This window comes from Cyprinus carpio, chromosome A1 (genome assembly GCF_018340385.1).
Source record: "Cyprinus carpio isolate SPL01 chromosome A1, ASM1834038v1, whole genome shotgun sequence".
Lineage (NCBI taxonomy): Eukaryota > Metazoa > Chordata > Actinopteri > Cypriniformes > Cyprinidae > Cyprinus > Cyprinus carpio.
The window spans coordinates 2,737,583-2,760,702 of record NC_056572.1 but is presented as its reverse complement, the minus strand read 5'-3'; the positions used below and the strand labels follow the sequence as shown (position 1 = coordinate 2,760,702).

The 23,120-nt window shown below is 35.2% G+C and overlaps 1 protein-coding gene across 1 annotated transcript; it reads left to right on the top strand.

Moving 5' to 3' along the window:
* Positions 1-16,595: 16,595 nt before the first annotated feature.
* Positions 16,596-21,877, top strand: LOC109085875 (tripartite motif-containing protein 2-like). Its single transcript, XM_042766127.1, has 8 exons — positions 16,596-17,518; positions 18,808-18,911; positions 19,061-19,228; positions 19,385-19,553; positions 20,053-20,123; positions 20,294-20,434; positions 21,564-21,661; positions 21,793-21,877. Exons 1-8 carry the CDS (start codon positions 16,681-16,683, stop codon positions 21,875-21,877), a joined length of 1,674 nt encoding a protein of 557 aa, XP_042622061.1. The 5' UTR covers positions 16,596-16,680.
* The last annotated feature ends 1,243 nt before the right edge of the window (positions 21,878-23,120 follow it).

Sequence of the window (23,120 nt, the reverse complement as noted above, 5' to 3'; positions counted from 1 at the left end):
CACTGGACAAAGATGAAGCTTTCTAGAGTATTTTGACCACCTGTGTTCACGCACAATATCAAATGAAGTGTACTTTGAAAGGCTATGTGTTCAGCTGTTTCACATACGCTAAGTATACTTTGTTTAGGGTATGTGCACAGTTGTACGTGTAGCCTTTCAAAGTATAGTCGAATGTACGTGAGTGCAGGCGGTCTACACATGCACTCTAGAAAGCTTCATCTTTGTCCAGTGTCTGCGCTATTTTTCTCCAAAAGTCATGACCGATAAAAATGTCTTTGTACTCTTTTAATCTGAAATTTAACACACAAGCACTTGTAAATGCAGGTGTCTGTTGTTGTTGCAGTCTCTTTAGTTTAGTTTTCTACTGTGAAACAACTGCCCGGTCCAGTGCTGCCACCTTGTGGAACAACTGATATGTGCTAAACCAATGCACATGTGTGACCTGTGCATGCAAAGGGATGAAAGTTGTGTCACACGCACTGTACCCTCACGTACACTTAAAACCGAAGTATACTTTGGCCTTAAGAAAGCTAAGCATACTTTGGGATTCAGATTTTCAAGAATGACGTGAGCTACTGTCACCATTTGACAGCACATTTAGTAGCACTTCCACATCCACACAAGGATGGTTTTGATGGCCTTTTCTTACATATACTTGATACATTATCAACTGTCACAGAAACACATCAATCACAAATTGTAATTAGTGTTAGATTAACCCTATATTTTATAATCTCTATTAACTTTACAAAGATCTTGTGAGCTGTTCTCACAAATTGCTGAAAATAGAAGACAGCTTGTCATTTATCCATATGCTTGCTTTGTAATTTTATATAATATGTAGTAAATGTAGTACTGTTTACTAGGGTAACATTTCCATTAAAACAGCTTCATGAGCACTCAAAGATTTATCCACATTTCAAATAAATGTTTTCTGTGCATGATGACAAATCAAGCTGGAGACTGTTTGATAAATGTCTATGAATGTTATCAAAATACACCTTAGTGTAGCTGATGCAATGAGTATTACAGCTATAGTAGTTCGAAGATGCCTCTGCTGTCACAATGATGTTTTTGGAAATGTTCAAAATCTTTGCTGCCGAGTTGCTTTTTTTCAAATTGCCTTTTCATGCAGGGTACATGCTGCTGTACTGCTGTCTTGCTGCTGATGACACTGTATTTGTGACTTTTCTGTGAATATACTGCTGGCTCTTTCTTTTTAAAGCCATACTGTTAACCGAGAGTGGCAAAACCTGGTGCTAGAGGAAAGGCTAGTTTTAGCCCAAACTTTTGAGAAAGCACATACACTGTATGCATCAAATATTCTCACAGTATCTGTTTGAAATGAAGTTGACAGGTAGTCAACAAAAGTATGTGTTGCTCAAAACTTACAAATCAGTGTTAGAATAAGTGGCAACACTTTACAATAAGGTTCTGAACATTAATGCAGTAGATAACATGAAATAACAATTAACTAGGGATGCACGATATTATCGGAATGTTATTGAAATTGGCCGATAATGGCTTATAATGCAAATATCGGTATCGCCTGATATGAAAAATTATGCCGATATGCCTTGCCGATAAGACGAGTAACTCGCATGTGCTCAGGGTGTGACAATGATAAGATCACATCAGCAGTGCAGTCATTCTTGAAGCGAACTTTTTCCTGAATGATGATTAGATTCACTGTTTTGAGAGTCAACAGCTACTAGCGCGTGTAGCAGCGGTGCCTGACCGGTAAGGTGTTTTATTTACTTATAGGGGGCTGTTGGCCTGCTTGTAAAAAAATTAAATTAAAATACACAAATAACATTAAGATTGTGTTTCTGATTAAATAAAGCAGTAATTAATGTCATAAAATCACGAGAATGGATTGATTTAAAGGTCAGAAGGTAAAGCCTACGCAAATAAAAATCACAAACAAGACACTTGTAAATGAAAAAAATTATATATAAATACAGATTTATTCATTAATGTGTAATATTTTTTTTTTTTTTTTCAAATGGATTATGAAATGTTAAATATCCAAATAAAATGTTAAGGATTGCTTTATAGTTACTTTCAAAGCTTTCAATGTACTTTCGTTATAAAAGAACTTCAGTTTATTTAATTCACAAAAGTAAGTTTTTGTTAAAACCAAACTAACCAAAATGAAAAATTATTTGTTTATAACCTCTGTACAGGAGAGACTTGGTGTTGTTTCCAAACAAAAGGAAATATATCGGCATCAGCTATCAACTAAAATGAGTTGAAAAATATCAGAATATCGGATATCGGCAAAAATCCAATATCGTGCATCCCTACAATTAACCATATTTTACTTCATTTATAAGTTTAGGTTAATATTATTTTCTATGTGCTAATGCATTTGCAGCAAGATTTAAAAAATATATATATAAAATTAACATTAGTTCATGTGTTATGAATGAACATAAGTTAACAATATTGAACAATAGTATATTAATAAATTTACATGAACCTACTGTAGATTAATACATGCTATAAAAGTTGTTGTTCTCTGTTAGTATTAGATACATAATGCATTAACTAATTGTTTAGTTAACCAATTTGCATTAACGAATTGAACCATATTGTAAAGTGTTACTGGTTAAGCATAATTAGTGGTGATTAATACAGTGATAAAAGCTGTGCAATTTGAACTAGACGTGCACAGGAAGGCTTTTACATGCATTTACCCTTCTGCTATGTGTGTTTACTTCTCAAGTACTTCCCATGTTGGTGAGGAAGGGCATTAATGATATGCTCAAAATAGTTGAGTTATATGAAATTAATATAAATACAAAAAATGAATAGCTAAACATTAATAGATTGTTGTCAGCTGATGAAATCAATACTGATTTCACAAAAATCATAATTTCTACCTCTAGAATCATATTTGCCACCTCTGGTTCTTATATTATAATGGCTCACTCATCAAGTGAATCATTGGCTTTCACAAAGTTCTGCAGGTGTACCTCAGTTACAATGTACAATGCCTTTTTTGTTTGTTTTTAGAAAGGTTTATGTATTGACATATCTGTATATTTAGCGCCGATTGGTTAACATGCTTTAGAACGCATCCATGGCAACATGGTGAAGTCTGACACAATGGAATCCTTGTTCCAGCTTTAGATAGGAGTTTAATCTTAAAAAAAAAAAATCTAGTAAAATTTAGAGCAAAATTACTTTAAGCTATAACTCTGAAATGAAACCTAATGTGCATTTGTCCAGTCACACAGTTGGGCATATATATCAATGTGTTGTACATTTTATTGATATTGCTTGAATTTTCTATTTTGAATGTAATTTCTGAGCCCTGTCTTCTGTGATTGTAGAAGTACAATCAGTATAAGCTAATCAATAAAATACATGTGAAAATATATTAAGAATATTTCCATCCACTGATTCTGAATTACAATGATGAAATATTTTTTTTTTTTTTTTTGAACCACACCCAGTGTTTAGGTGTGTGAGAGAGATAAAGAGAGAGATGTAAATAGAGCATAGCAATACAAAGCAAAAGAGAGAACCTATAAATCACCCAGATAACAGCAAAAGATTGAATAAAACAAAAATATCACCTTTTTCATTTGCCCTCTTTCTTGTTTACACACATTACAGCACTAAAGCTCAAGCAGCTCAGGCCAAACACTCTTTTTATCCTGTTGTTTTAAACGTTTCCTCTGCTAGAATGCCACCTGCTGTTGATTCTTGGAAGGAGCATAAACAGGATTGGTTAAAGCTGGCTGTTCCCACATCCTGACTTTTCTGGTGGTCTCTGTTCTAGCTCTGAAGTTGCCATGGTCATGCTGTTCCAGCAGAGAACTATTTACCCTTAAAGGCGCTTTCATTTGTATAACTCTAAATATCAAATTACATTACAACTTAACAAAGAGAAAACACCTCTGTGCATGGCACCTACAGGGATAGTTCTCTTAAATAAATAAATAAATAATAATTTTCTCCTCCTCTTGTCGTTCATAACCTGACTGCAGAACACAAAAGAAGATATTCTGAGGAATGTTGGCAGAAAAAAACACGAGGAAATACATTTGAGGAATTGTATTAAATAAATAAATCATTACATGGGTAAAATACATCTTACAGAGGTTAATGTAGATATGACAATAAGGTTGCAGCATTGTTTTGCACACAGTATTAAACATTTCTGAAACTTAATATAAAAAATAATAAACTGAACAATTACACTTGCACAATTACATTTGCAGAAAGCACATACTTTGAGGTAAAAATTAGCCTAAATGCAAAATAATACACCTGATTAGGGACAGTAAAAAAATCATATCCAAAAGCAACTAAAATAACTTGGAAAAAAATCATTTGAAAAGTTGTAATTACTTTATTCTCACAGTTTGTGAAAATGTTAAATATGGTCAGAAAGTGTTTGTTAAATACAATTTTATATTATTTTTAATGTTTTTATAAAGTCTTATAAAGAATTTTATTATAATCCTATTTTTATCTGTTTGCTATTTGCAATAGCTACTATTTACCTATTAATAAACTAAGGTAATTTTGATCCTTCACCTTCACTATTTAAAATATTAAAATACTTTTTACAGATCATGAATTATTTAGCCATATCGTCATTACGTTTTCTATTTATTTGATCATTGCTCTGTATTTATCACCATTAGAATGTCTGCCAGCTCAAATGGAAGCAAGGTCTGGATGAATATAATAATGTATCACAGGACAGATCATAGATAGAAGAGACACAGTTTAAAGTAAAGTTATGTTTCATGAAATATGTCAGTAACTGAGAGTATCCTGAATCCTGCAGCACTGATTTATCCTTATAAAATGGTGTTATTATTCTGCAAACACGGTATCTATAATTGATTTCTATTTTGTTCCCAACTCACAAAGAACATAATAATTTATAAAAAAACATCATCCAACTTAGAGAAATCACCCAGACAAATAATTAACTCACATTGAAAACAAACCGTTATTCTGGAAATATAATTCAATGCACTGTTAAGACTGCTGGGTGTCTACATAAACGTAAGTTTTAACATTTTCTAATGCATGCCGTTCTCATGCAATCATTTTAAAGACATGCTATGTGTAAACTGATTAAATTTGTTTGCTTTTGACATATTGTATTCAGTTTCATATTGAGTCACAAAAACCATATTGCACATTGATGTTTATGGAAGCAGAACTACATGAAGCTGAGAGTCTCAAAATAGCCCTAAATGTTAATAAACGCAGACTGTTTGTGTTTTTGAAAACAACAAATCTCTATCCTTTTTTCTTAGTTGTTTATCAGTGTTATGCTAAAAGATATGAAATGAAATCCAATGAAAACAAAAGTTTTGGTCCTGATTTGGCTAGTTTTGTTATGTAGATCTGGCAACCCTGAGTTAAACTATTATGTCTGGTGTCCGTTCAGTGTTTATCAAAGCACTGACTCTAAGGAATTTTTGCCACATTATTTATTTAGAGAAACGTAAATAATAGTATAAGAGCAACAACCCCTGTTATCTTCTACTTTATATGAGGGATTTTTATATATTCAAGGTTTTAGGAAAAAAGTCCCAGTGTATGGTACAGTACAATACATTAAAGTACAGTACATTAAAGAAAATATATGTATTTATTTATTTATTGCCAGCATGGTACATGTTTGGTGAAGATCTGATAAGAACATTATATACATTTAAATCAAGAATTATGATTTCATCACACAGGTTTCTAGAGGTTTTTTTTAATTATTATTATTAAAATAGCTGACTTTAACAAATTGGTGCACATACTTGTTTTAACATGAATAACAAATGTATCATTTTCACAATTTTAAGCCATTCAGATTTGATGTTTTATATATAAATGCTGACAATTTATACAAGCTAATCTGTTATTACTTATGCATAAAAATGAATTTTTTTGGTATATTTGGGTGAAGAGTAGCTGCAAGGCCATTCTTCTTCATTGTTAAACACCAGTTACTCCTGCACCGTTGTACCACTAGATGGAATAATATTTGCCTGGTTTGGACAGGACTGAGGTCAGTCTTGTTAAATAGTGCATATGATTTAGGTTTTGGAATAAAAAGTTGGGTTATTGTGTTAATGTAATGTAGTCACATGACTCATAGTAAGGACTCAAACAGTGACATGCAGACGAAGAGTCAAGCACAGAAAAACACAGAAGACCAGTATCAGAAATACAGTGATTGTATGCTGTATTCAAATGAAATACAATGATAATACAGGTAAAACAACATAGATGTTTATTATTAGTATTATTATTATTTTCCATGTTAGCTAATTATTTTTGTTTCTTTTTCTTTTTTTAGGGTTTAGGATTTTAAAAATTCTTTTTCAAGCTAATCACATGAAAATATTCACACTGATCTTTTGAATCAAAACACTAGAGGGCAGAAAATCACTGAAAAAATAAAGAATTCTGAACAATTCTGAAAACAAAAAGTACTAACTAACTTAATAAATACATAGCCTTATATCTGCTGTATTTTTTAAGTATGATGCATGTCTTTCAGGATGTTTTTAAAGAAATAGTATATTATTTTAAAAGAAAGAAATTATATTATCACTTTATTTTAATTATAGCAATATAGCACTGGTTTCAATATATTCAGCCATGTGTGGAGACTGACTGATCAAACAGCTGCAGACTTATGACAGGTTTATAAGTTCTCTATAGACAGAATTTTTAATGCAACTTGTCAGGTCTACTGTTGTCAAGTTTGGATGCATTCAGCAATTATAGGACAGATATTCAAATGGGCTTTTTAAAATAACTTTGTTACGCTTTGCACCCTCATCTCTCTCTCTCTCTCTCTCTCTCTCTCTCACACACACACACACACACACACACACACACTGTACTCAAACTGAACTACAGTAACTGTTAAATCCTCTCATCCCTGATTGGCCCTTTTCTGCAGCTCCTCCCTTTGGCTCTTGACAGCAGCTGACGGCGCAGTGAGTTTATGTTATCCGTGACTCACGTTCCATCAAGAGAAAGATGAGTGGACAGACAGAGACAATCTGACGAGCAGACATGGAGATCACGTAAGTGTTTCAGTCCTAAAGAGAGAACAGAAGGTGTTTCCTAGCGTTGTGTTGCTTTAATCCATGCCAGCAACATGTGCATTTATACGCACTGAACTATGGCTGTTCATTTAAAAAATATATATTTTGATAGATTACGCTGCTTGCAACGGCCTTCAACTTGTATAGCACAGAAGATGACTTTTTTCGTTACTGATTATATAGTACTGTGCAAAAGTCTTAGGCCATTAGTATTTTAACCAACAACAAAAAATGGTTTCTTTTGCCATTAATTGGAATAATGCACTTTGCAAGATTTTTGTATGCACCAGGAGTCTGATAACAGCCAGTGCTCCACACAGACATCTGATCTCTCCATCATCCAGTCCGTCTGAGATTACATGAAGAAACAGAACAAACTGACAGACTAAATCCAGAAGAACGTCTCCAGGACACTTCAAGAAGATCAGGGCTGCACGATTATGACAAAAAAATCATAATTGCGATTATTAATTACGATTATCACAATTTACACTGAATGATGTTTATACTATTGTTTGAAGCAACTGCAAGCCATATGTTTATATGAAATTAAACTAGCTGAAAAACTGTTATTGCTTTTCTATAGTATTCTTCTTTTAAAATAAAACATATGCATGGTTTGCATACTAAAACTAAAATTAAAACAACGGGAAAACCCTTAAAATAGTCTGTAGTGGGGGGGGGGGACCCATAAGCAAGCAGAATAACATAAGTGGACTTTTAACCATTAATTGCCGCTTTGAGCAATTATGTAGTTGTGGCATCTGTAATTGTAATCGGGATTAGAAATTCAATTAATTGTGCAGCCCTACTTCCACACTACAGCAAAAGATAGAAATGACTGGCTTAAAACCATTTTTGGTTGGTGAAAATACTAATGGACTTTTGCACAGTATATATATATATATATATATATATAGTTCTTTCTGGTCCTGAATCTGATCGGCTGATAAGAGTGTGATTTTAGAGTGATAACAGAACCGTTTCAGTGTTTATATCACTCCGCTAGCTGTATTTCTCACAGCGAGTGTCACGGCGGATGCCAGAATCCACTGTAATATATCTTTCCTCAGCGGACATTCAGACGTTTTTAGAAATGACAGATACTATTTATTCCAATTTACATTAGGAATTGTATAATCACTACCATTTGCAGAATTCATCAACATTATTATGTTCTCTTGTGGTGAGGCATTGTAACGTGACAGCCCTGCTGCCGTCCTGCATGTCTGGAAAGAGTTTATCTACACTTGCAGACTGCACCGACGCCTATTCAAGGAAAATATGCCACTCTGATATAAGAAGAAGTGTGCGTGTGTGTGTGTGTGTGTGTGTGTGTGTGTGTGTGTGTGTGTTCTTCATGTTAATATTTTCAACAGTTAAACAGACCTTGATGGTGCTCTCTGCTCTCCTTTTGAAAGTCACTCAGAGATTGCAACTTTAATGATCACGGTACTGTATATAATCACTTAAAGATGCTGCCACACACACACACACACACACACACACACACACACACACACACACACACACACACACACACACACACACAGTTGTAATAACAGCTTCCTTTAAAACCACAATACTTCCAAGCCAGCAGTTTGCCTTAATTAACTCATAATTTCAGTCAGGCATTGTGTACTGCTTGTCCTATCTAACATGAGTCTGTGATAGGAAATGCACTTTATAAACAAGATCAGTTGAACTTCTTGGGCTGTAAAGCACACTCGCTCAAGCAGAACCTGGCCGGGTTTGCATACAGGAAGGCAGTGGCCCGTGATATTTTTAGTGGCACTAAAGACAGAAGGTTTTCTATCATTTTTACACTGAAAGGAATCATTAACCCAGAATTTTTTGCTGTTCACAACCTGTGTGATTATTTTTAATTTTTAATTTTTTGGTTGAACATGAAAGGAGAAATTTGGTAAAATGTCCTTGCCGTTCTTTTCCAAACAACTAAAGTGGTTGGTGATTTATAATCCTAGGCCCAAAAAAAAGGACCATAAAAGTACTCATTTAAGTTATTATAAGTCTGCTACAAACTATCACGCATGCAAAAACAGAACAGATGTTCCTGCACAGATTCATCTCTTCCTCCTTTATCACGGTGTGTAGTGTTGGATGTCACATGTGCCCTGGCTGTGTGTGTTTATGTGTGTGGGTGTTTGTGTATGTGTGTGTGTGTGTGTGTGTGTGTGTGTGTGTGTGTGTGTGTGTGTGTGTGTGTGTGTGTGTGTGTGTGTGTGTGTGTTAAGGCCCTGATGAGATTGAATGTATGGCAAAGGTCACACGTCCTTTTCACCTTTTTCTTAACTGATGTACTTGTTTGAGTAGATATTCATGCCGTTTGATAAATTGATTTTATAAGTACAAATATTGCATGTATTCTTTCAATTAATAAGAGCTCATAAAAGCTGCAGACACATCAATTAGAAATTAATATATTTACTAGTGATTCACCAAAACTGAAGTTTTCATTTAACCCAAAAAAAATTATGTAATAATCAACACTCAAAACACAGTGAGTTGCACATAAAGCAGTTTTATATCAACTTTTTAAATAATAGAATCATGTTTCTACTTCAATTTGTTGTTATACAATAAAACATTTAAACAGTTGCAGTAATAATAATAATAGTAAAAAAACATTTTTAATAACAGATTTATTTAAATGTACACTAAATAAATAAGTAATATGTGCATATATGTAGAATAATGCTCTTCTCTTTTTGTTTCAGTTCCCAAAAACTATTTTGGCCTAAACCAAAAAAATTGCTGTTTCAGCCGAAAATTTGTGATGGCCAAAATTACAGTGCATCACTAATGTCTACGATCTATTTAACGACGCAGCCCTGTTCAGTTCAGTGTGTTGTTAGTGAATATTACAGTTAAACTGTTTGGTACTTTACTGTTAATAGTACACAGTAACTAAATAGTAGCACTTTACTGGTGGAGTTTTATGTTTTCGGTGCATTGCAGTGAATCACTGCACTTGAAAATTGAGTTTTGATTTTTTTTTTGTTTTTCAGGTACTTTGTGCACACAAAGTACAACTTTAAATGATATTTTATTCTAATTAAATAAATAAATAAAACAAAAAAGTAGCATTAAAAGCCCAAGAAGTCTTACGCTACAAAACCAAAAATAAAAACAAACAAATAAAGCTGCTTCATCTAAAATTAAAATAAATAAATAAATAAAACTATTGGTATACCGTACATATAGTTTTTGTGCCATATTATTAGAAAGATTGCATGGAGTATTTGTACTTCAAAAAATATTATCTGGTGAAAAAACCTCATTGGCTAGAAAAAAAAAATAGTGACGTTGCAGCAAATAAAAATACACTATATACTAAAACACTGGCAAAAAACGCTCGTTCACCAAAATAATCATCTGCTTTAGAAAGAAATGCTAGGATCTTCTAGGATTCCGCTGTTGCATTAAGAGCATTATTAATAAGTCGAGATAATCACTGATATATAATTATAATTGAAAATAAATGTTATGGCCTGATGAACAATAAATGGTTGTTATTCTGGTGAAAAAGGACTGAACAACATCAAAGGTTTAATCAGGTTTTGATAACATTTGTCAGTTATCAACCAAATCTGTCTGTGTGTGTGTGTTTATTCTAGTTTAGTTTGTCTATGAATGCATCCCTCTCCCTTGCTGTGAGTCTTGCATCTCACTGGCTTGTGCTTTCTCCTGTTCTCTCTCTCTCTCTCTCTCTCTCTCTCTCACACTCACTGTTATGCTTCTGGATCATTGTTCGGTCTAATCTCCTAATGCTCTGTTGGCTGAGAACGGGACCCGGCATCTGCACCTTCATCTCCTCTAAGTCTCTGAATTACATCACAATCCCACAATGCTTTGCAGAGAGTAGTGCAGTGAGTTAGCATTTATAGAGCGAGAGTTGAGAGAGGGAGGGAAAGTGAATGTTTACATGGTGAGTTTATGAATGACGTAGACGTTTAAAGATCCAGAGAGAGCGAGAACGAGAGCAGTAGTCCCCTTCCTCCTGTGCTGCTGTGAAATGAGCTCTGTATGTTCAGTGCAGACGTGAAACGCAGCGTTGTGGGACGGTGCCTCGAGAACAGCTGGGTGATGGTAGGTTTCTTTCTGATATACACCACTGATGCTCCATTGATTCTCTCACTGTGGATAGTAATACTTGATGTTTTTACAGTGTTATGTTGACTAGAATGTAGGATGCAAGCCATGCATTATCATTGCTAAAATGTTCACACATCTCGATGGATGATATATATTTAAAATAATCCATTCTTGATACATCTTAATGGCTGACTTAAAGACTAATTGCATTATATTGGGACTTCTGGTGCTGTAATGTTAGTCTTTTTGACATTTAAGAATGATCTGTTTATTGTAGGATTATTAGCCTAATAGTAAAATCAGATGTCTTCATCATTCACTCTTTGATGTGATAAAGAAATTGTGCACCAGGCTTGCTTATATATATTATATATATATATATATATATATATATATATATATATATATATATATATATATATATATATATATATATATATAAAACAGACTCAAGCCAGGATGGCATGCAGAAAATGAAAGGGCTTTAGGAATATAGGAAATGAGTTTGTTTTAGTGAGTATTTGTAATGTATGGTAATGACTGATAAACATAGACACTTTAATGGTTAAAATAGGAGTATTAGACACTGTGATCAAAACTATATCAAGCTAATATATATGGCAAGAAGTTCCTTGTGGTATAAAGGTTAAATGAGAGTCCACAACATTGTTGCCTTGAAAGGGAGCTCTAGCAAGTGATGATAGTACAAAATAATCATACGTGATAGAGAAACAAGCATTTATTTATTTATCTACCAAGTTTAGCAAGGAGCGGAGCTCACACACATAGAATCAGATGTTTATTATTTGTTATGACACTGATGATGATGTGTATGCACATATTTAGCACTTTTTTGGCCTCTAAATAAAGCATTTTTCTACAATTATGCGAGAGCTCCTCTCCATGTTAAATTTGTAGTTTTTTGCTGTTGTTGCTATTTATTTATTTACCAAAAATAATATGCAGTTGTTGTGTGAACCCATGAAAAAATGTAAAATATAGGTAAGTTACATACTCACTCGTTTGTGAAAATGCCTTAATATTTTGATTTTATCAATCAAGAAATGGTACACCTATGAATTAATTTGCTATTTAATGAAATAGTTTATCTAGTAAGGTTTATTGTATTTCATTTTTTTTTTGTTACACCTTTCCTTTCAGCCTTTTTCCATCGGTGCTATTTTTGAATTGTTGGTAAATGTATGCGAAAGATAGACATCTTTGCCCAATGCCCCATGTCTTATTGTTTTTTCAGCATCTTCCGCCATGAGCTCTGCCCTTTGTTTTCATGTCAAATTAAAAAAATAGTAGACAAAGTGCATCAAACCAATGTCGATTTCAAAACAATGGACAAATCAGATCAATCTGCGAGCAGGATGAACTTATTTACATATACAAGGATATTAGAGTAGTACACTATTAGCAGTTGTGTACTAGACTTTATTCACATCACTTGCATTGCATCTAGCTGATTTTAACTTAAACTGACAGTTCACCCAAAAAATAAAAAATCTGTCATGATTTACTCACTCTCAAGTTGTTCCAAACCTGTGTTGAACACAAAAGAAGATGTTTTGTAGAATGTTGGTAAATGAACAGTAGCCACTGGATAGTATGAAAGTCAGTGGGTACTGGTAAAATATCTTCTTTAGTGATCAGGAGAAGATAGAAACTGGTTTTGAACAACTTTTGGGTGAATTAATGATGACTGAATTTTCACTTTTGGGTGAACTGTCTCTTTAAGAACTTGTCCTGTGTAAATATACCCCCTTATGCTCTGGTTCAGATATTCACAGCCTCCTTCCGTCTCTCAGTGTTGCTATGGTGATATGGTCCCGGTGTCTCTCTAGCCATTTTTTCAGCTGATTTTTGTACTTTTGTATGACATGTACAGTATACAGTAGCATCTTGTTCTCCACGCAGTCAGGAACATCAGAAGGTCTGACAGATGCTCTCATAATTTACTCTTTTCTGATGTTATCAGTAATGTCCATGCTTTCTCTCTATTTCCTCATCTCAGATGGGTGCGTCAGGTTTATAAATGCTTAATAGGTGCTGCTGATGTGTAAATGTGAGTGTTGTGTGTTCATGTGTTAAAGTGCATCCATCTGTCTCATGTCAGAAAGTTACAGAAGTACAGAACAAGCTATTTGCAGCTCAGTTCACCCAAAAGTGAAAATTACCCCATGATTTACTCACCCTCAATCCATCCTAGGTGTATATGACTTTCTTCTTTCAGGCAAATACAATCGGAGTTATATTAAAAAATGTCCTGGCTCTTCCAAGCTTTATAATTGCAGTGAATGTGGGTCGAGATTTTGAAGCCCAAAAAGTGCATCCATCCATCATAAAAAGTGCTCCACATGGCTCCGGGGGTTAATAAATGCCTTCTGAAGTGAACTTGCAGTGAATGGTGGTTGAGATTTTGAATACAAAAGAAGAGATTTTGAAGAATGATGGCTATATTTTTTGTTTATTTTGAACATTTATATAAATTCGGATGTGCAAAATACTGTATATTTTTGAAGAATGTTATAACCATTGACTTCTATAGGATTTCCCCCCAAATATCTTATTTTTTGTTCAACAACAGAAGACAGAAACTCTTACAGGTTTGGAGCAACTTGATGAGTAAATGATGATAGAGTTTTCATTTTTTTTGGTGAACTATCCCTTTAATGTGAAAGTAGGTTGTTATAATCGGTAGCCATCTATCCACAACCAGAGTATGTTGCTTTGCTAAATTGTAGACTTGAATAGGTTTCCCAATATGTAAGAGATTTATGTTTCAATCTAAAATTAGTTTATATGGCATATAAACTGCAGACAAGCCCATCAATTTTCTCTTTATGAGCTTTCATATGCCACACCAGAGCATCTTTTCCAGTCTGACACATAGATATTGTCCAGAGGCCTGTATTTAGAGTCTGACTTTCACAGAGCGCTTTGTGTGTATCAACCCACAGATGCATGATTCTGCTCTGCTCAGCGCTGAGGACATCTGGACTGTTCTTCTGCTCGGCTTTCTGCACTGTGTGCATTAAAACAGACAGATTTTAAAGGCCTAAAGAAATATTTACTGCTAGGGCTGTACCTGTTCTGGAAACATCTGAGTACTGTGCTCTTAAAAACTCAGCAGATGAGATAACAATAGATATTTACAGAACTACACTGGCAAAAATACAACCAAGCCTTTTTTAAGGGGTCCCTAAAATGTAGCTATTTTGCTTTGCTTTTTACTATGTAAACTTTTCCAAATGTGTAATCCGTAACCTGATTTCTTGTGTTGGGATGCATAATAAATCATTACCATAATGTTCTTTTTTTAGTTATCTGTATTCTGTACATGCTTATTTCCTCTATTTTTCCATTGACGTTACCCTTGCTGTATAAAACACAAATAATTTAATAACACTGTTAAATGTAATCTACAGCAAATCTCAGAATGAACAGGCGCTATTTGTTTTTCCTGCTGTACATTATAAGGTTGCAATGCCAGAATTCACTTGTAGCTTTTAAAACAATTGATTCTATGTTTAAAGTATTATTAGAAATGTAATTATGCTGCATGTGCTCACCCAGTTTGAGTTTTAGTTTAGGATTTATAGATTTTAGGCATATTTGGCCAGGCCCCTTTTCTAAACGTCCCTATTATACTGTATCTAACCAAAGAGTAAAGTTTATCCTTTTCTTTACTTATTGATCTCCAGAGAATTGGTTTTCTTCATGTTAAGCAAAAAACCTAGGACTAGTTCGCAAAAGTAGTTTTGTTTCCCGATAATCTGGAATAATTAATGAACGATTTGACTGACAGCAGTGGTTCTAGAGGCAAAGTTGTTCAGAATGAGGAGATCTGTCATATGATATGAATACGTTGTTTGTGTGAAATGTCACGCAATATACAATTGTTTACATGCTTGAAAAATATCACCCCCCAGTGGCCGATTTCTTTCAGATTTCTCACAGACCCTCTAGGGCCTAGAGTCAAACAGGCCCACGAGTTTCATTCCCATTCAGCCTCCATTTACCTCATCTAATAAGTGCTCAAACACTTGTGTTTTTGGAGATACACGAACATGCTCATAAACAGCCGTGATGCTTTGGACAAAGACACTGCATGTGAATTTTCAAGTCAGTCAGACTAATGGATCTGTAGTTATAGCTTTTTATACGTTTTTGTCCTATTATAGCACCACACAGTGGCCAGACTCTGCAGTTTTTCTATGTGACTTCAGATTGAGATTCTACATGTGTGTATTGAGTTTTCTGTAAAAATCTCACTCTGTCGAGAAGTTATAGCCGTTTTAGGGAAAAGTGGCCCCGCCCCTTTTGAACGTATTGGCATCCCTTTGTGATGGTGAGTCGAAAAATTCAAGGTTTGTTGTGCTAATTAAAAAAAAACACTCAACTGATTTAATATACGACAGTGGTTCTAGAGGCAAATAACAACATAATTAATATACCAAACATATTCTAGAGGCAAAATAGCCAAAAACGATCATAACTATCATATCCAACAAATACCGTTCGTGCGTTGTTTGTGTGAAATGTCACGCAATATACAATCGTTTACATGCTTGAAAAATATCACCCCCCAGTGGCCGATTTCTTTCAGATTTCTCACAGACCTCTAGGGCCTAGAGTCAAACAGGCCCACGAGTTTCATTCCCATTCAGCCTCCATTTACCTCATCTAAAAAGTGCTCAAACCTTGTGTTTTTGGAGATACACGAACATGCTCATAAACAGCCGTGATGCTTTGGACAAAGACACTGCATGTGAATTTTCAAGTCAGTCAGACTAATGGATCTGTAGTTATAGCTTTTTATACGTTTTTGTCCTATTATAGCACCACACAGTGGCCAGACTCTGCAGTTTTTCTCATGTGACTTCAGATTAAGATCTTGCATGTGTATATTGAGTTTTCTGTAAATATCTCACTCCGTCGAGAAGTTATAGCCGTTTTAGGAAAAGTGGCCCCGCCCCTTTTGAACGTATTGGCATCCCTTTGTGATGGTGAGTCGAAAACTCAAGGTTAGTTTTGATAATTACTGATATTCACTCTCTATAAAATTTTTCTGCTCTGGTTTGGTTCCGATTGGGTGAAAAACCTAGGACTAGTTCGCAAAAGGTTTTTTTTTTATTTTTTTTAATCATTGCAATTTTGATGCTTTTGGGAACGGCTGTATTTTCAGTATCATTACTCCAGTCTCCAGTGTCACATTATCTTCAGAAATCATCCTAATATATAAATATACTGTGTATATTTTTATAAATAATTTATATAAACTATTTTATAATATATAATGTATTCAAATTGTGCATTATTATATAGTAAATATCAAACATATTTATTATAATATTATATTTTAGATTTATGCTCCATACTTTGTATAAATAATTACTAGGATATATAATATTTGCACATACATTTTCTACAAATGATCTTGTCAGCATAACATTTAAATTACTTTTTAATGAACAAATCAAGTTTTGTATTAGTTATGCCTAATAATTCACAGTCAGTGGAGTTTGGAATGGAAACAAAGTATCAAAGTTGGCATGACATCACTTGTGTGTCGTTGCAGGTGCTGCAGGCGCAGCTGGAGTCGCTGCTGCAGGGGCAGGAGGGCATTCGCAGCAGCTGCAGCTTCACAGAGCAGGCTCTTAATCACGGCTCGGAAGCTGAAGTCCTATTGGTCAGGAAGCAGATGAGCACGCGTCTTGATGAGCTGGCCAATCAGGAGCTCCCACTCTGGCCGGAGGAGAACAGCCAGCTGGACTTCTTGGTGGAAACCGATGGTCTTCGGAAATGCATCCACAACCTCGGCGCTTTAATAACCACCAGCGCTGTGGCTGCAGAAACCGTTGCCACCGGGGAAGGCCTGAGGCATTGCATCGTGGGGCAACCTACTTCTGTGACCATAACAACCAAAGACAGAGACGGGGGACTGTGCCGGACTGGAAATGCTCTGCTCGTAGCTGATCTTTCTGCCTCTGATGGCACCGTAGTGGGAGAAGGTGAAGTCACGGATCATAAAAACGGCACTTATGAGTGTGTGTACAGGGTCCCGTGTGAGGGCCGCTTCACGCTCTCCATAAAGCTCTACGAGCAGCATATCAGAGGCAGCCCCTTCAGCATACGTGCCTGCAAACTCACAGACATCTCCCTGACTGCAGACTTCAGCAAGAACCGGCTCAAATCTCCAGGAAGCTGTCATGCGGAACAGTGCGCCGTCAAGCGGCCCGCCAGCACGTACAGCACGGGCAAACGGAAAGAAAACCCCGTTGAAGACGACCTCATGTTTCGAATCGGTATGATGAACATGAATCTCTTTTACAGGGCCATTTTCTGTGTCTGCATCCAATGGAAGCCTGTTTCCACCAATGAATAATAATCAAAAAGGTGCTACTTTTCATCTCGCAAGTCTGATGTTTTTTCTCACCATTGCATGAAATAAATTCGCTCTTATCTTACTCTATAAACTTAAATTCTGAGTTCAGAATTGCAAGTTCATAAAATAATCTTCTTTTCCTTATAATTGCACTTTATAACTCGTAATTGTGAGTTTATATCTCCTAGTTCTGAGAAAAGTCAGAAGTGAGAGAGATAAGCTTGCATTTATGAGAAAAAAGCCAGAACTGCGAGTTGTGAGAGAAAAAGTTGCAATTACCTTTTTTTAAAAAAATTGTTCAGCGTCTTAGAAAAAAGAAAAAAAAAACTGAAAAACACTGTTTTATCTGCTCCCATAAAACTTTAACATATTGCAATGTTTCGACCCAAACAAGGACTTTGTCAGACAAATAATATTTATGAATGATATAATTTTATCATCTATTATAAATTAGTATAGATATTATAAATCTATACTAATCTGTGAAAAGAAAGCATGAATGAATTTAGACATCACAAGAATGTTAAATATGAAGGATAATATTCAATCTGAAGTCTGCTATAGAAAAAAGTGTACTGTTCGAATTAGAAAAATAGAATAGAATTAACAGTAAATAACATTAAAAAAATAACCAAAAAACAATACACCATATATTGTGACCCTGGACCACAAAACAAGTCTCTGGGGTGAATTTGTAGCAATAGCCAAAAATACATTGTATGGGTCAAAATTATAGATTTTTCTTTTATGCCAAAAATCATTAGGATATTAAGTAAAGATCATGGTCCTTGAAGATATTTTGTACATTTCCTTCTGTAAATATATTAAAACTTAATTTTTGATTAGTAACATGCATTGCTAAGAACTTCATTTGAACAACTTTAAAGATGATTTTCTCAATATTTAGATTTTTTTGCACCCTCAGATTCCAGATTTTCAAATAGTTGTATCTCGCCAAATATTGTCCTTTCATAACAAACCATACATCAATGGAGAGATTATTTATTCAGCTTTCAGATAATGCATAACTCTCAATTTCGAAAAATGTACCCTTATGACTGGTTTTGTGGTACAGGGTCATAAATGTGTGTGTGTGTGCACAGTATATACACTCATATATTAATATATAAACATAAATGCATATATCTACTACCTTTATTATTATGTATATATATAAAATGTACAATATGTGGATTTTTCATCCCGAAGGAACTAAAGGCAGAAATAAGGGTGAGTTCACCAACCTGCAGGGAGTTGCTGCTTCTTCCGTTGGCAAGGTGCTAATAGCAGACAGCAACAATCAGTGTGTTCAGGTATGACATTCTCCAGCTGTCTGATTATTAATCCATTATAATATACATTATAAATCCACTCCGCTCTGTGGGATGCTTTCATTCAGATGAAACATTTTCATGAAAAGCAGTGTCTTTTTTAAAAAAGATTAAAATGGTTTTATTTGTAGATATTTTCAAATGATGGACAGTTCAAGAGTCGTTTTGGAGCGAGGGGCCGATCTCCAGGACAGCTTCAGCGGCCGACCGGTGTGGCTCTGCACCCCAGCGGTGACATCATCATCGCTGACTATGACAACAGATGGGTCAGCATTTTCTCCAGCGATGGCAAGTTTAAGGTATGTGCAAAAAAAAAAAACTTGAACGGCTCTCGGAATTCATGGCATATTGATTTTTACCAAATACTTAGCACCAAAACCTGTGCCCTTGTCATGCTTTATAAATTAAACTGAAGTTTGGCAGCCTTTTTTTCTGTCCTCTCTGTGTTTTTTCAGACTAAAATTGGCTCAGGGAAGCTCATGGGTCCTAAGGGTGTATCGGTGGACAGAAATGGCCACATCATTGTGGTGGACAATAAATCTTGCTGCGTCTTCATTTTCCAGCTCAATGGAAAGCTTGTATCCAAGTTTGGCAGCCGAGGAAACAGTGACAAAAAGTTTGCAGGTACTTACCTGGTCTACACACACCATGCACCAATGCAGACCTCACATGCATGTAGAACTTACGATTTAGTTTTTTCCTACAACATCTATATCGCTTTCTTACAGTTATGCATATTTACGTATATAATAAAAACAAATGATGCATGTCGAATGTATTTTAAACAGGCAAAATAGCATTTATATGAACAAAAACCTAGAATAATTAGCAAGCTGACTATCTAGATATTCTGTCTGGTAACACTTTAGTTAAGGGAACAGTTCTCACTATTAACTAGTCACTCATTAGCATGCATATGACTAGCACACTGTCTGTTTATCAGTACTTATAAAGCACATATTAATGTTTTATTCTGCATGAGCATATTTAATCCTACCTCATACCCAAACTTAACAACTACCGTACTAACTCTTAATAAGCAGCACATTAGGAGTAAACTCTTAGTTAGTTAATAGTGAGAACTTGTACGTAAACTAAAGTGCAACTCTTTTTCTTTTCACAGGTCCACACTTTGCTGCAGTGAATCAAAATAATGAAATCATTGTGACCGATTTTCATAATCATTCTGTAAAGGTAAAATACCTGTTCTAATATATTGCCTACATGTCATATTCCTGGAAAATTATGTTAGTTTTGGTTTCTTGTTGAACGACAGTTTGCTCGTTCCTGTTCAAAGTTCATCAGAAGCATCAGTCATTTTAACGAATACTGTGTTAATGAGGATTATGTCATTATTGCTGCAGGTGTTCAGTCCAGAGGGCGAGTTCCTACTAAAGTTTGGGTCAAATGGCGAAGGAAATGGGCAGTTTAATGCACCGACAGGTGTGGCAGTGGATGCCAACGGCAATATTATAGTAGCTGACTGGGGGAACAGCCGGATACAGGTAATACAGGCTTACACTGATACTGCAGATGTTTCTAGTGAGGAGAGAAATGAAGCTTTGACTCAATTGAACCAAAGTGCTCGAAACGCAACAAAAACTCCCAAAACAAGCTTTTACAAAACCATTGCAAATATTTTACTGAAATCATTATATATTAAATGCAATTAACAAATTTGAAGTGTCTGTATAATATGTGTTCTTTTATGAATTTGCAGGGCTCGTTTAGTTTGCTTTACGGAGCGCTTGTCTAAACCGGCCAATGAGAGATTATTAACTACTCTTTCTTTTGATTACACAAATGTCTCATTAAAAATGTATACAGATTTATAATTGCGATGGCAGAAAAGCACTGGGAACAAGTGGAGGGGAACGGGTAAAATCCATGGAATTAGTGAAAAAATGTATTGCTGTGCCTTCGGATGTCTGAATCTGAATGCAAATCGTTTTTATAAAATATTCATCGTCAAAGATACCGTTTAAAGCTAAACGCAGATGTTGAAACAGACAGACTATGAGTGAAACCTGCTATGATTAACCTACTTTTAAAGCATAAATTTGATTTAAACAATAGCTCTACAAAATATTCACATATGCAGTTCATAGAGGACATATTGTATTACAGTTACAGCATGAAATACTCTCTAAACCTAGAACATTTTACATAACATTTACCTGTTTTATCTCACAATTCTGGCTTTTTTTTGCATATGCAAGTTTATATCTCCTTGTTCGGACTTTAAAACTCAATTTAAACAATTGCACGTTTGTCAATTCTGAGGAAAAAAAAGCCAGAAGTGTTGGCTATAAACTCATGATTCTAAACTCAAAATTACCTTTTTTATTCTTTTAATCCATGGTTTACATAGAACTGTCGTTTTCTGCCACCAGATAGGCTCCGCCCACAAAAAACATCATCGCTGTTTGCAAACACTGAAATCGGTCTGTGGTTCACTGAAAACCGTTTTAAAATCATGTGATACATGCTCTGACCCAGAAGCTTCACAAACCAGTGTTTTGAAAGCGGCCATCACTAGTTAATGCTACCAAACTAATATGTTTAACAGTGTGATCGCATGCAGTACACGTAAAATATTAAACGTCTCATTATCATCCGTCTGTGGGACTCCAGGTGTTTGACAGCAGTGGATCCTTCCTGTCCTACATCAACACCTCCGCAGATCCTCTGTACGGCCCGCAAGGACTGGCTCTGACCTCAGACGGACTAGGGTTAGGGTTAGGGTTAGGTTACAATTAACAAATTAATTTTAAATATAGAAAAAAGTGCCCTCATCTCTACAAAGAAATGCTAGCACTTCTTCCTTAAAGCTGCCAAATGGGACCCTCATATTGCATTGAAGTTGTGTCCCCGTGGGCTCATTCGTGACACCCTCACCTCGGACAGAAGAACAGACTCTGTATCCTGATCACGGTTCTGCAGTTTAAAGCAATGGTTCGCCCAGAAATACCAATTCTGTCATTTAGCCTCATGTTGTTTGAAACCAGTATGAATTTCTTTCTTCTGTGGAACACATGGTAAAAAGGGATTTTTTGTGAAGAATATCCAAGACGTTCTTGTCTGTACAATTAAAGCAACTCGTAACCATAACAAAAAAAACCATAACAAGTCGTGTTCTATATTCCAAGCCACTGTGGGAGGAACAGACCAAAAGCTTCCTGTCCGCTTTAATTCTTAAAGGTGCAGTGCATAATATTGACAGCTAGTGGTTGAAATGTGTACTGCAGTTCAAGTTCAAAATATTCAAGAGTCGTTTTTCCTGTTCCCTCTTACTTAGGCTCGACGCTCACACGGGTTGCCAGATTGATAATGGAAGGCGACGAGCCTTATACTGTAAGCTGATGATTTGATTTATCCGTGTTTTAATATTCCTCTGGTCACAGAGCTTTTCAGATGGATGCTGAGGCTTTTTAGGTCGAGTAGAATCTGCGATCTCTGACTTGTTTGCTGGCTTTTATGGCTGCAGTATGCTGTGTTTTACACCACCTGGCAACCCGGGGTGTGGAAATCCTATTGGGTAAACAGACAGTGGGCGGAGTCACACAGAACAAAACAAAAACAGACATTCTGACACAGAACGCACAAATTAAAGCAGAATAACTGGCTGTAACATTGTTTTTCAGAGAAACAAGTTTGTGAACAGCGTGTTTTCTAAATGTCTGCACATGTATTATGGTGTTTTTATGCTCTAGTGCAAAAAAAAAAAAGTACATACAGCACCTTAAAATCAAAAATATTGCTATTGACACCAAAACCATTTTTGTACTTCATTTTAGAGTTTCAGAGAAGAGGAAGATAATCAATAGAAATATGTGAATATTTAGTATATAGTTAAATTTTTCGAAATTGCTTTAATTTTGTACGCAAATCAATGTGCATCAATCCCATTCACTTTTATAAAAAAACAAAAAACAAAAAAAAACCTTGTGATATTTTTTAAGAAATCCGATCTTTTGTGCTTCACTGAATAAAGCCGGAGTGTTTTGGAAGAACATGAGGGTGAGAAAATAAGGACAGAAATGCAATTCTTGGTTGAAACTGTCCCTTTAAGAATGAAACTAGACTAAGTTAGTCTCTTTTGACTCAAAACCTGCTCCACATAAGTGGAAACATTCATGTTGCTACTGTGTTGAAAAAATTATTGAGTCAGATATGATTAAAAAGGGAACT

Coding starts and splice junctions, on each gene's coding strand:
- LOC109085875 (XM_042766127.1), top strand. CDS start 16,681: ATGAACAAATCAAGTTTTGTATTAGTTATGCCTAATAATTCACAGTCA. Junction 18,912..19,060: donor GCAACAATCAGTGTGTTCAG/GTATGACATTCT, acceptor TTTTATTTGTAG/ATATTTTCAAATGATGGACA. Junction 21,662..21,792: donor CTGACCTCAGACGGACTAGG/GTTAGGGTTAGG, acceptor ATTGCATTGAAG/TTGTGTCCCCGTGGGCTCAT.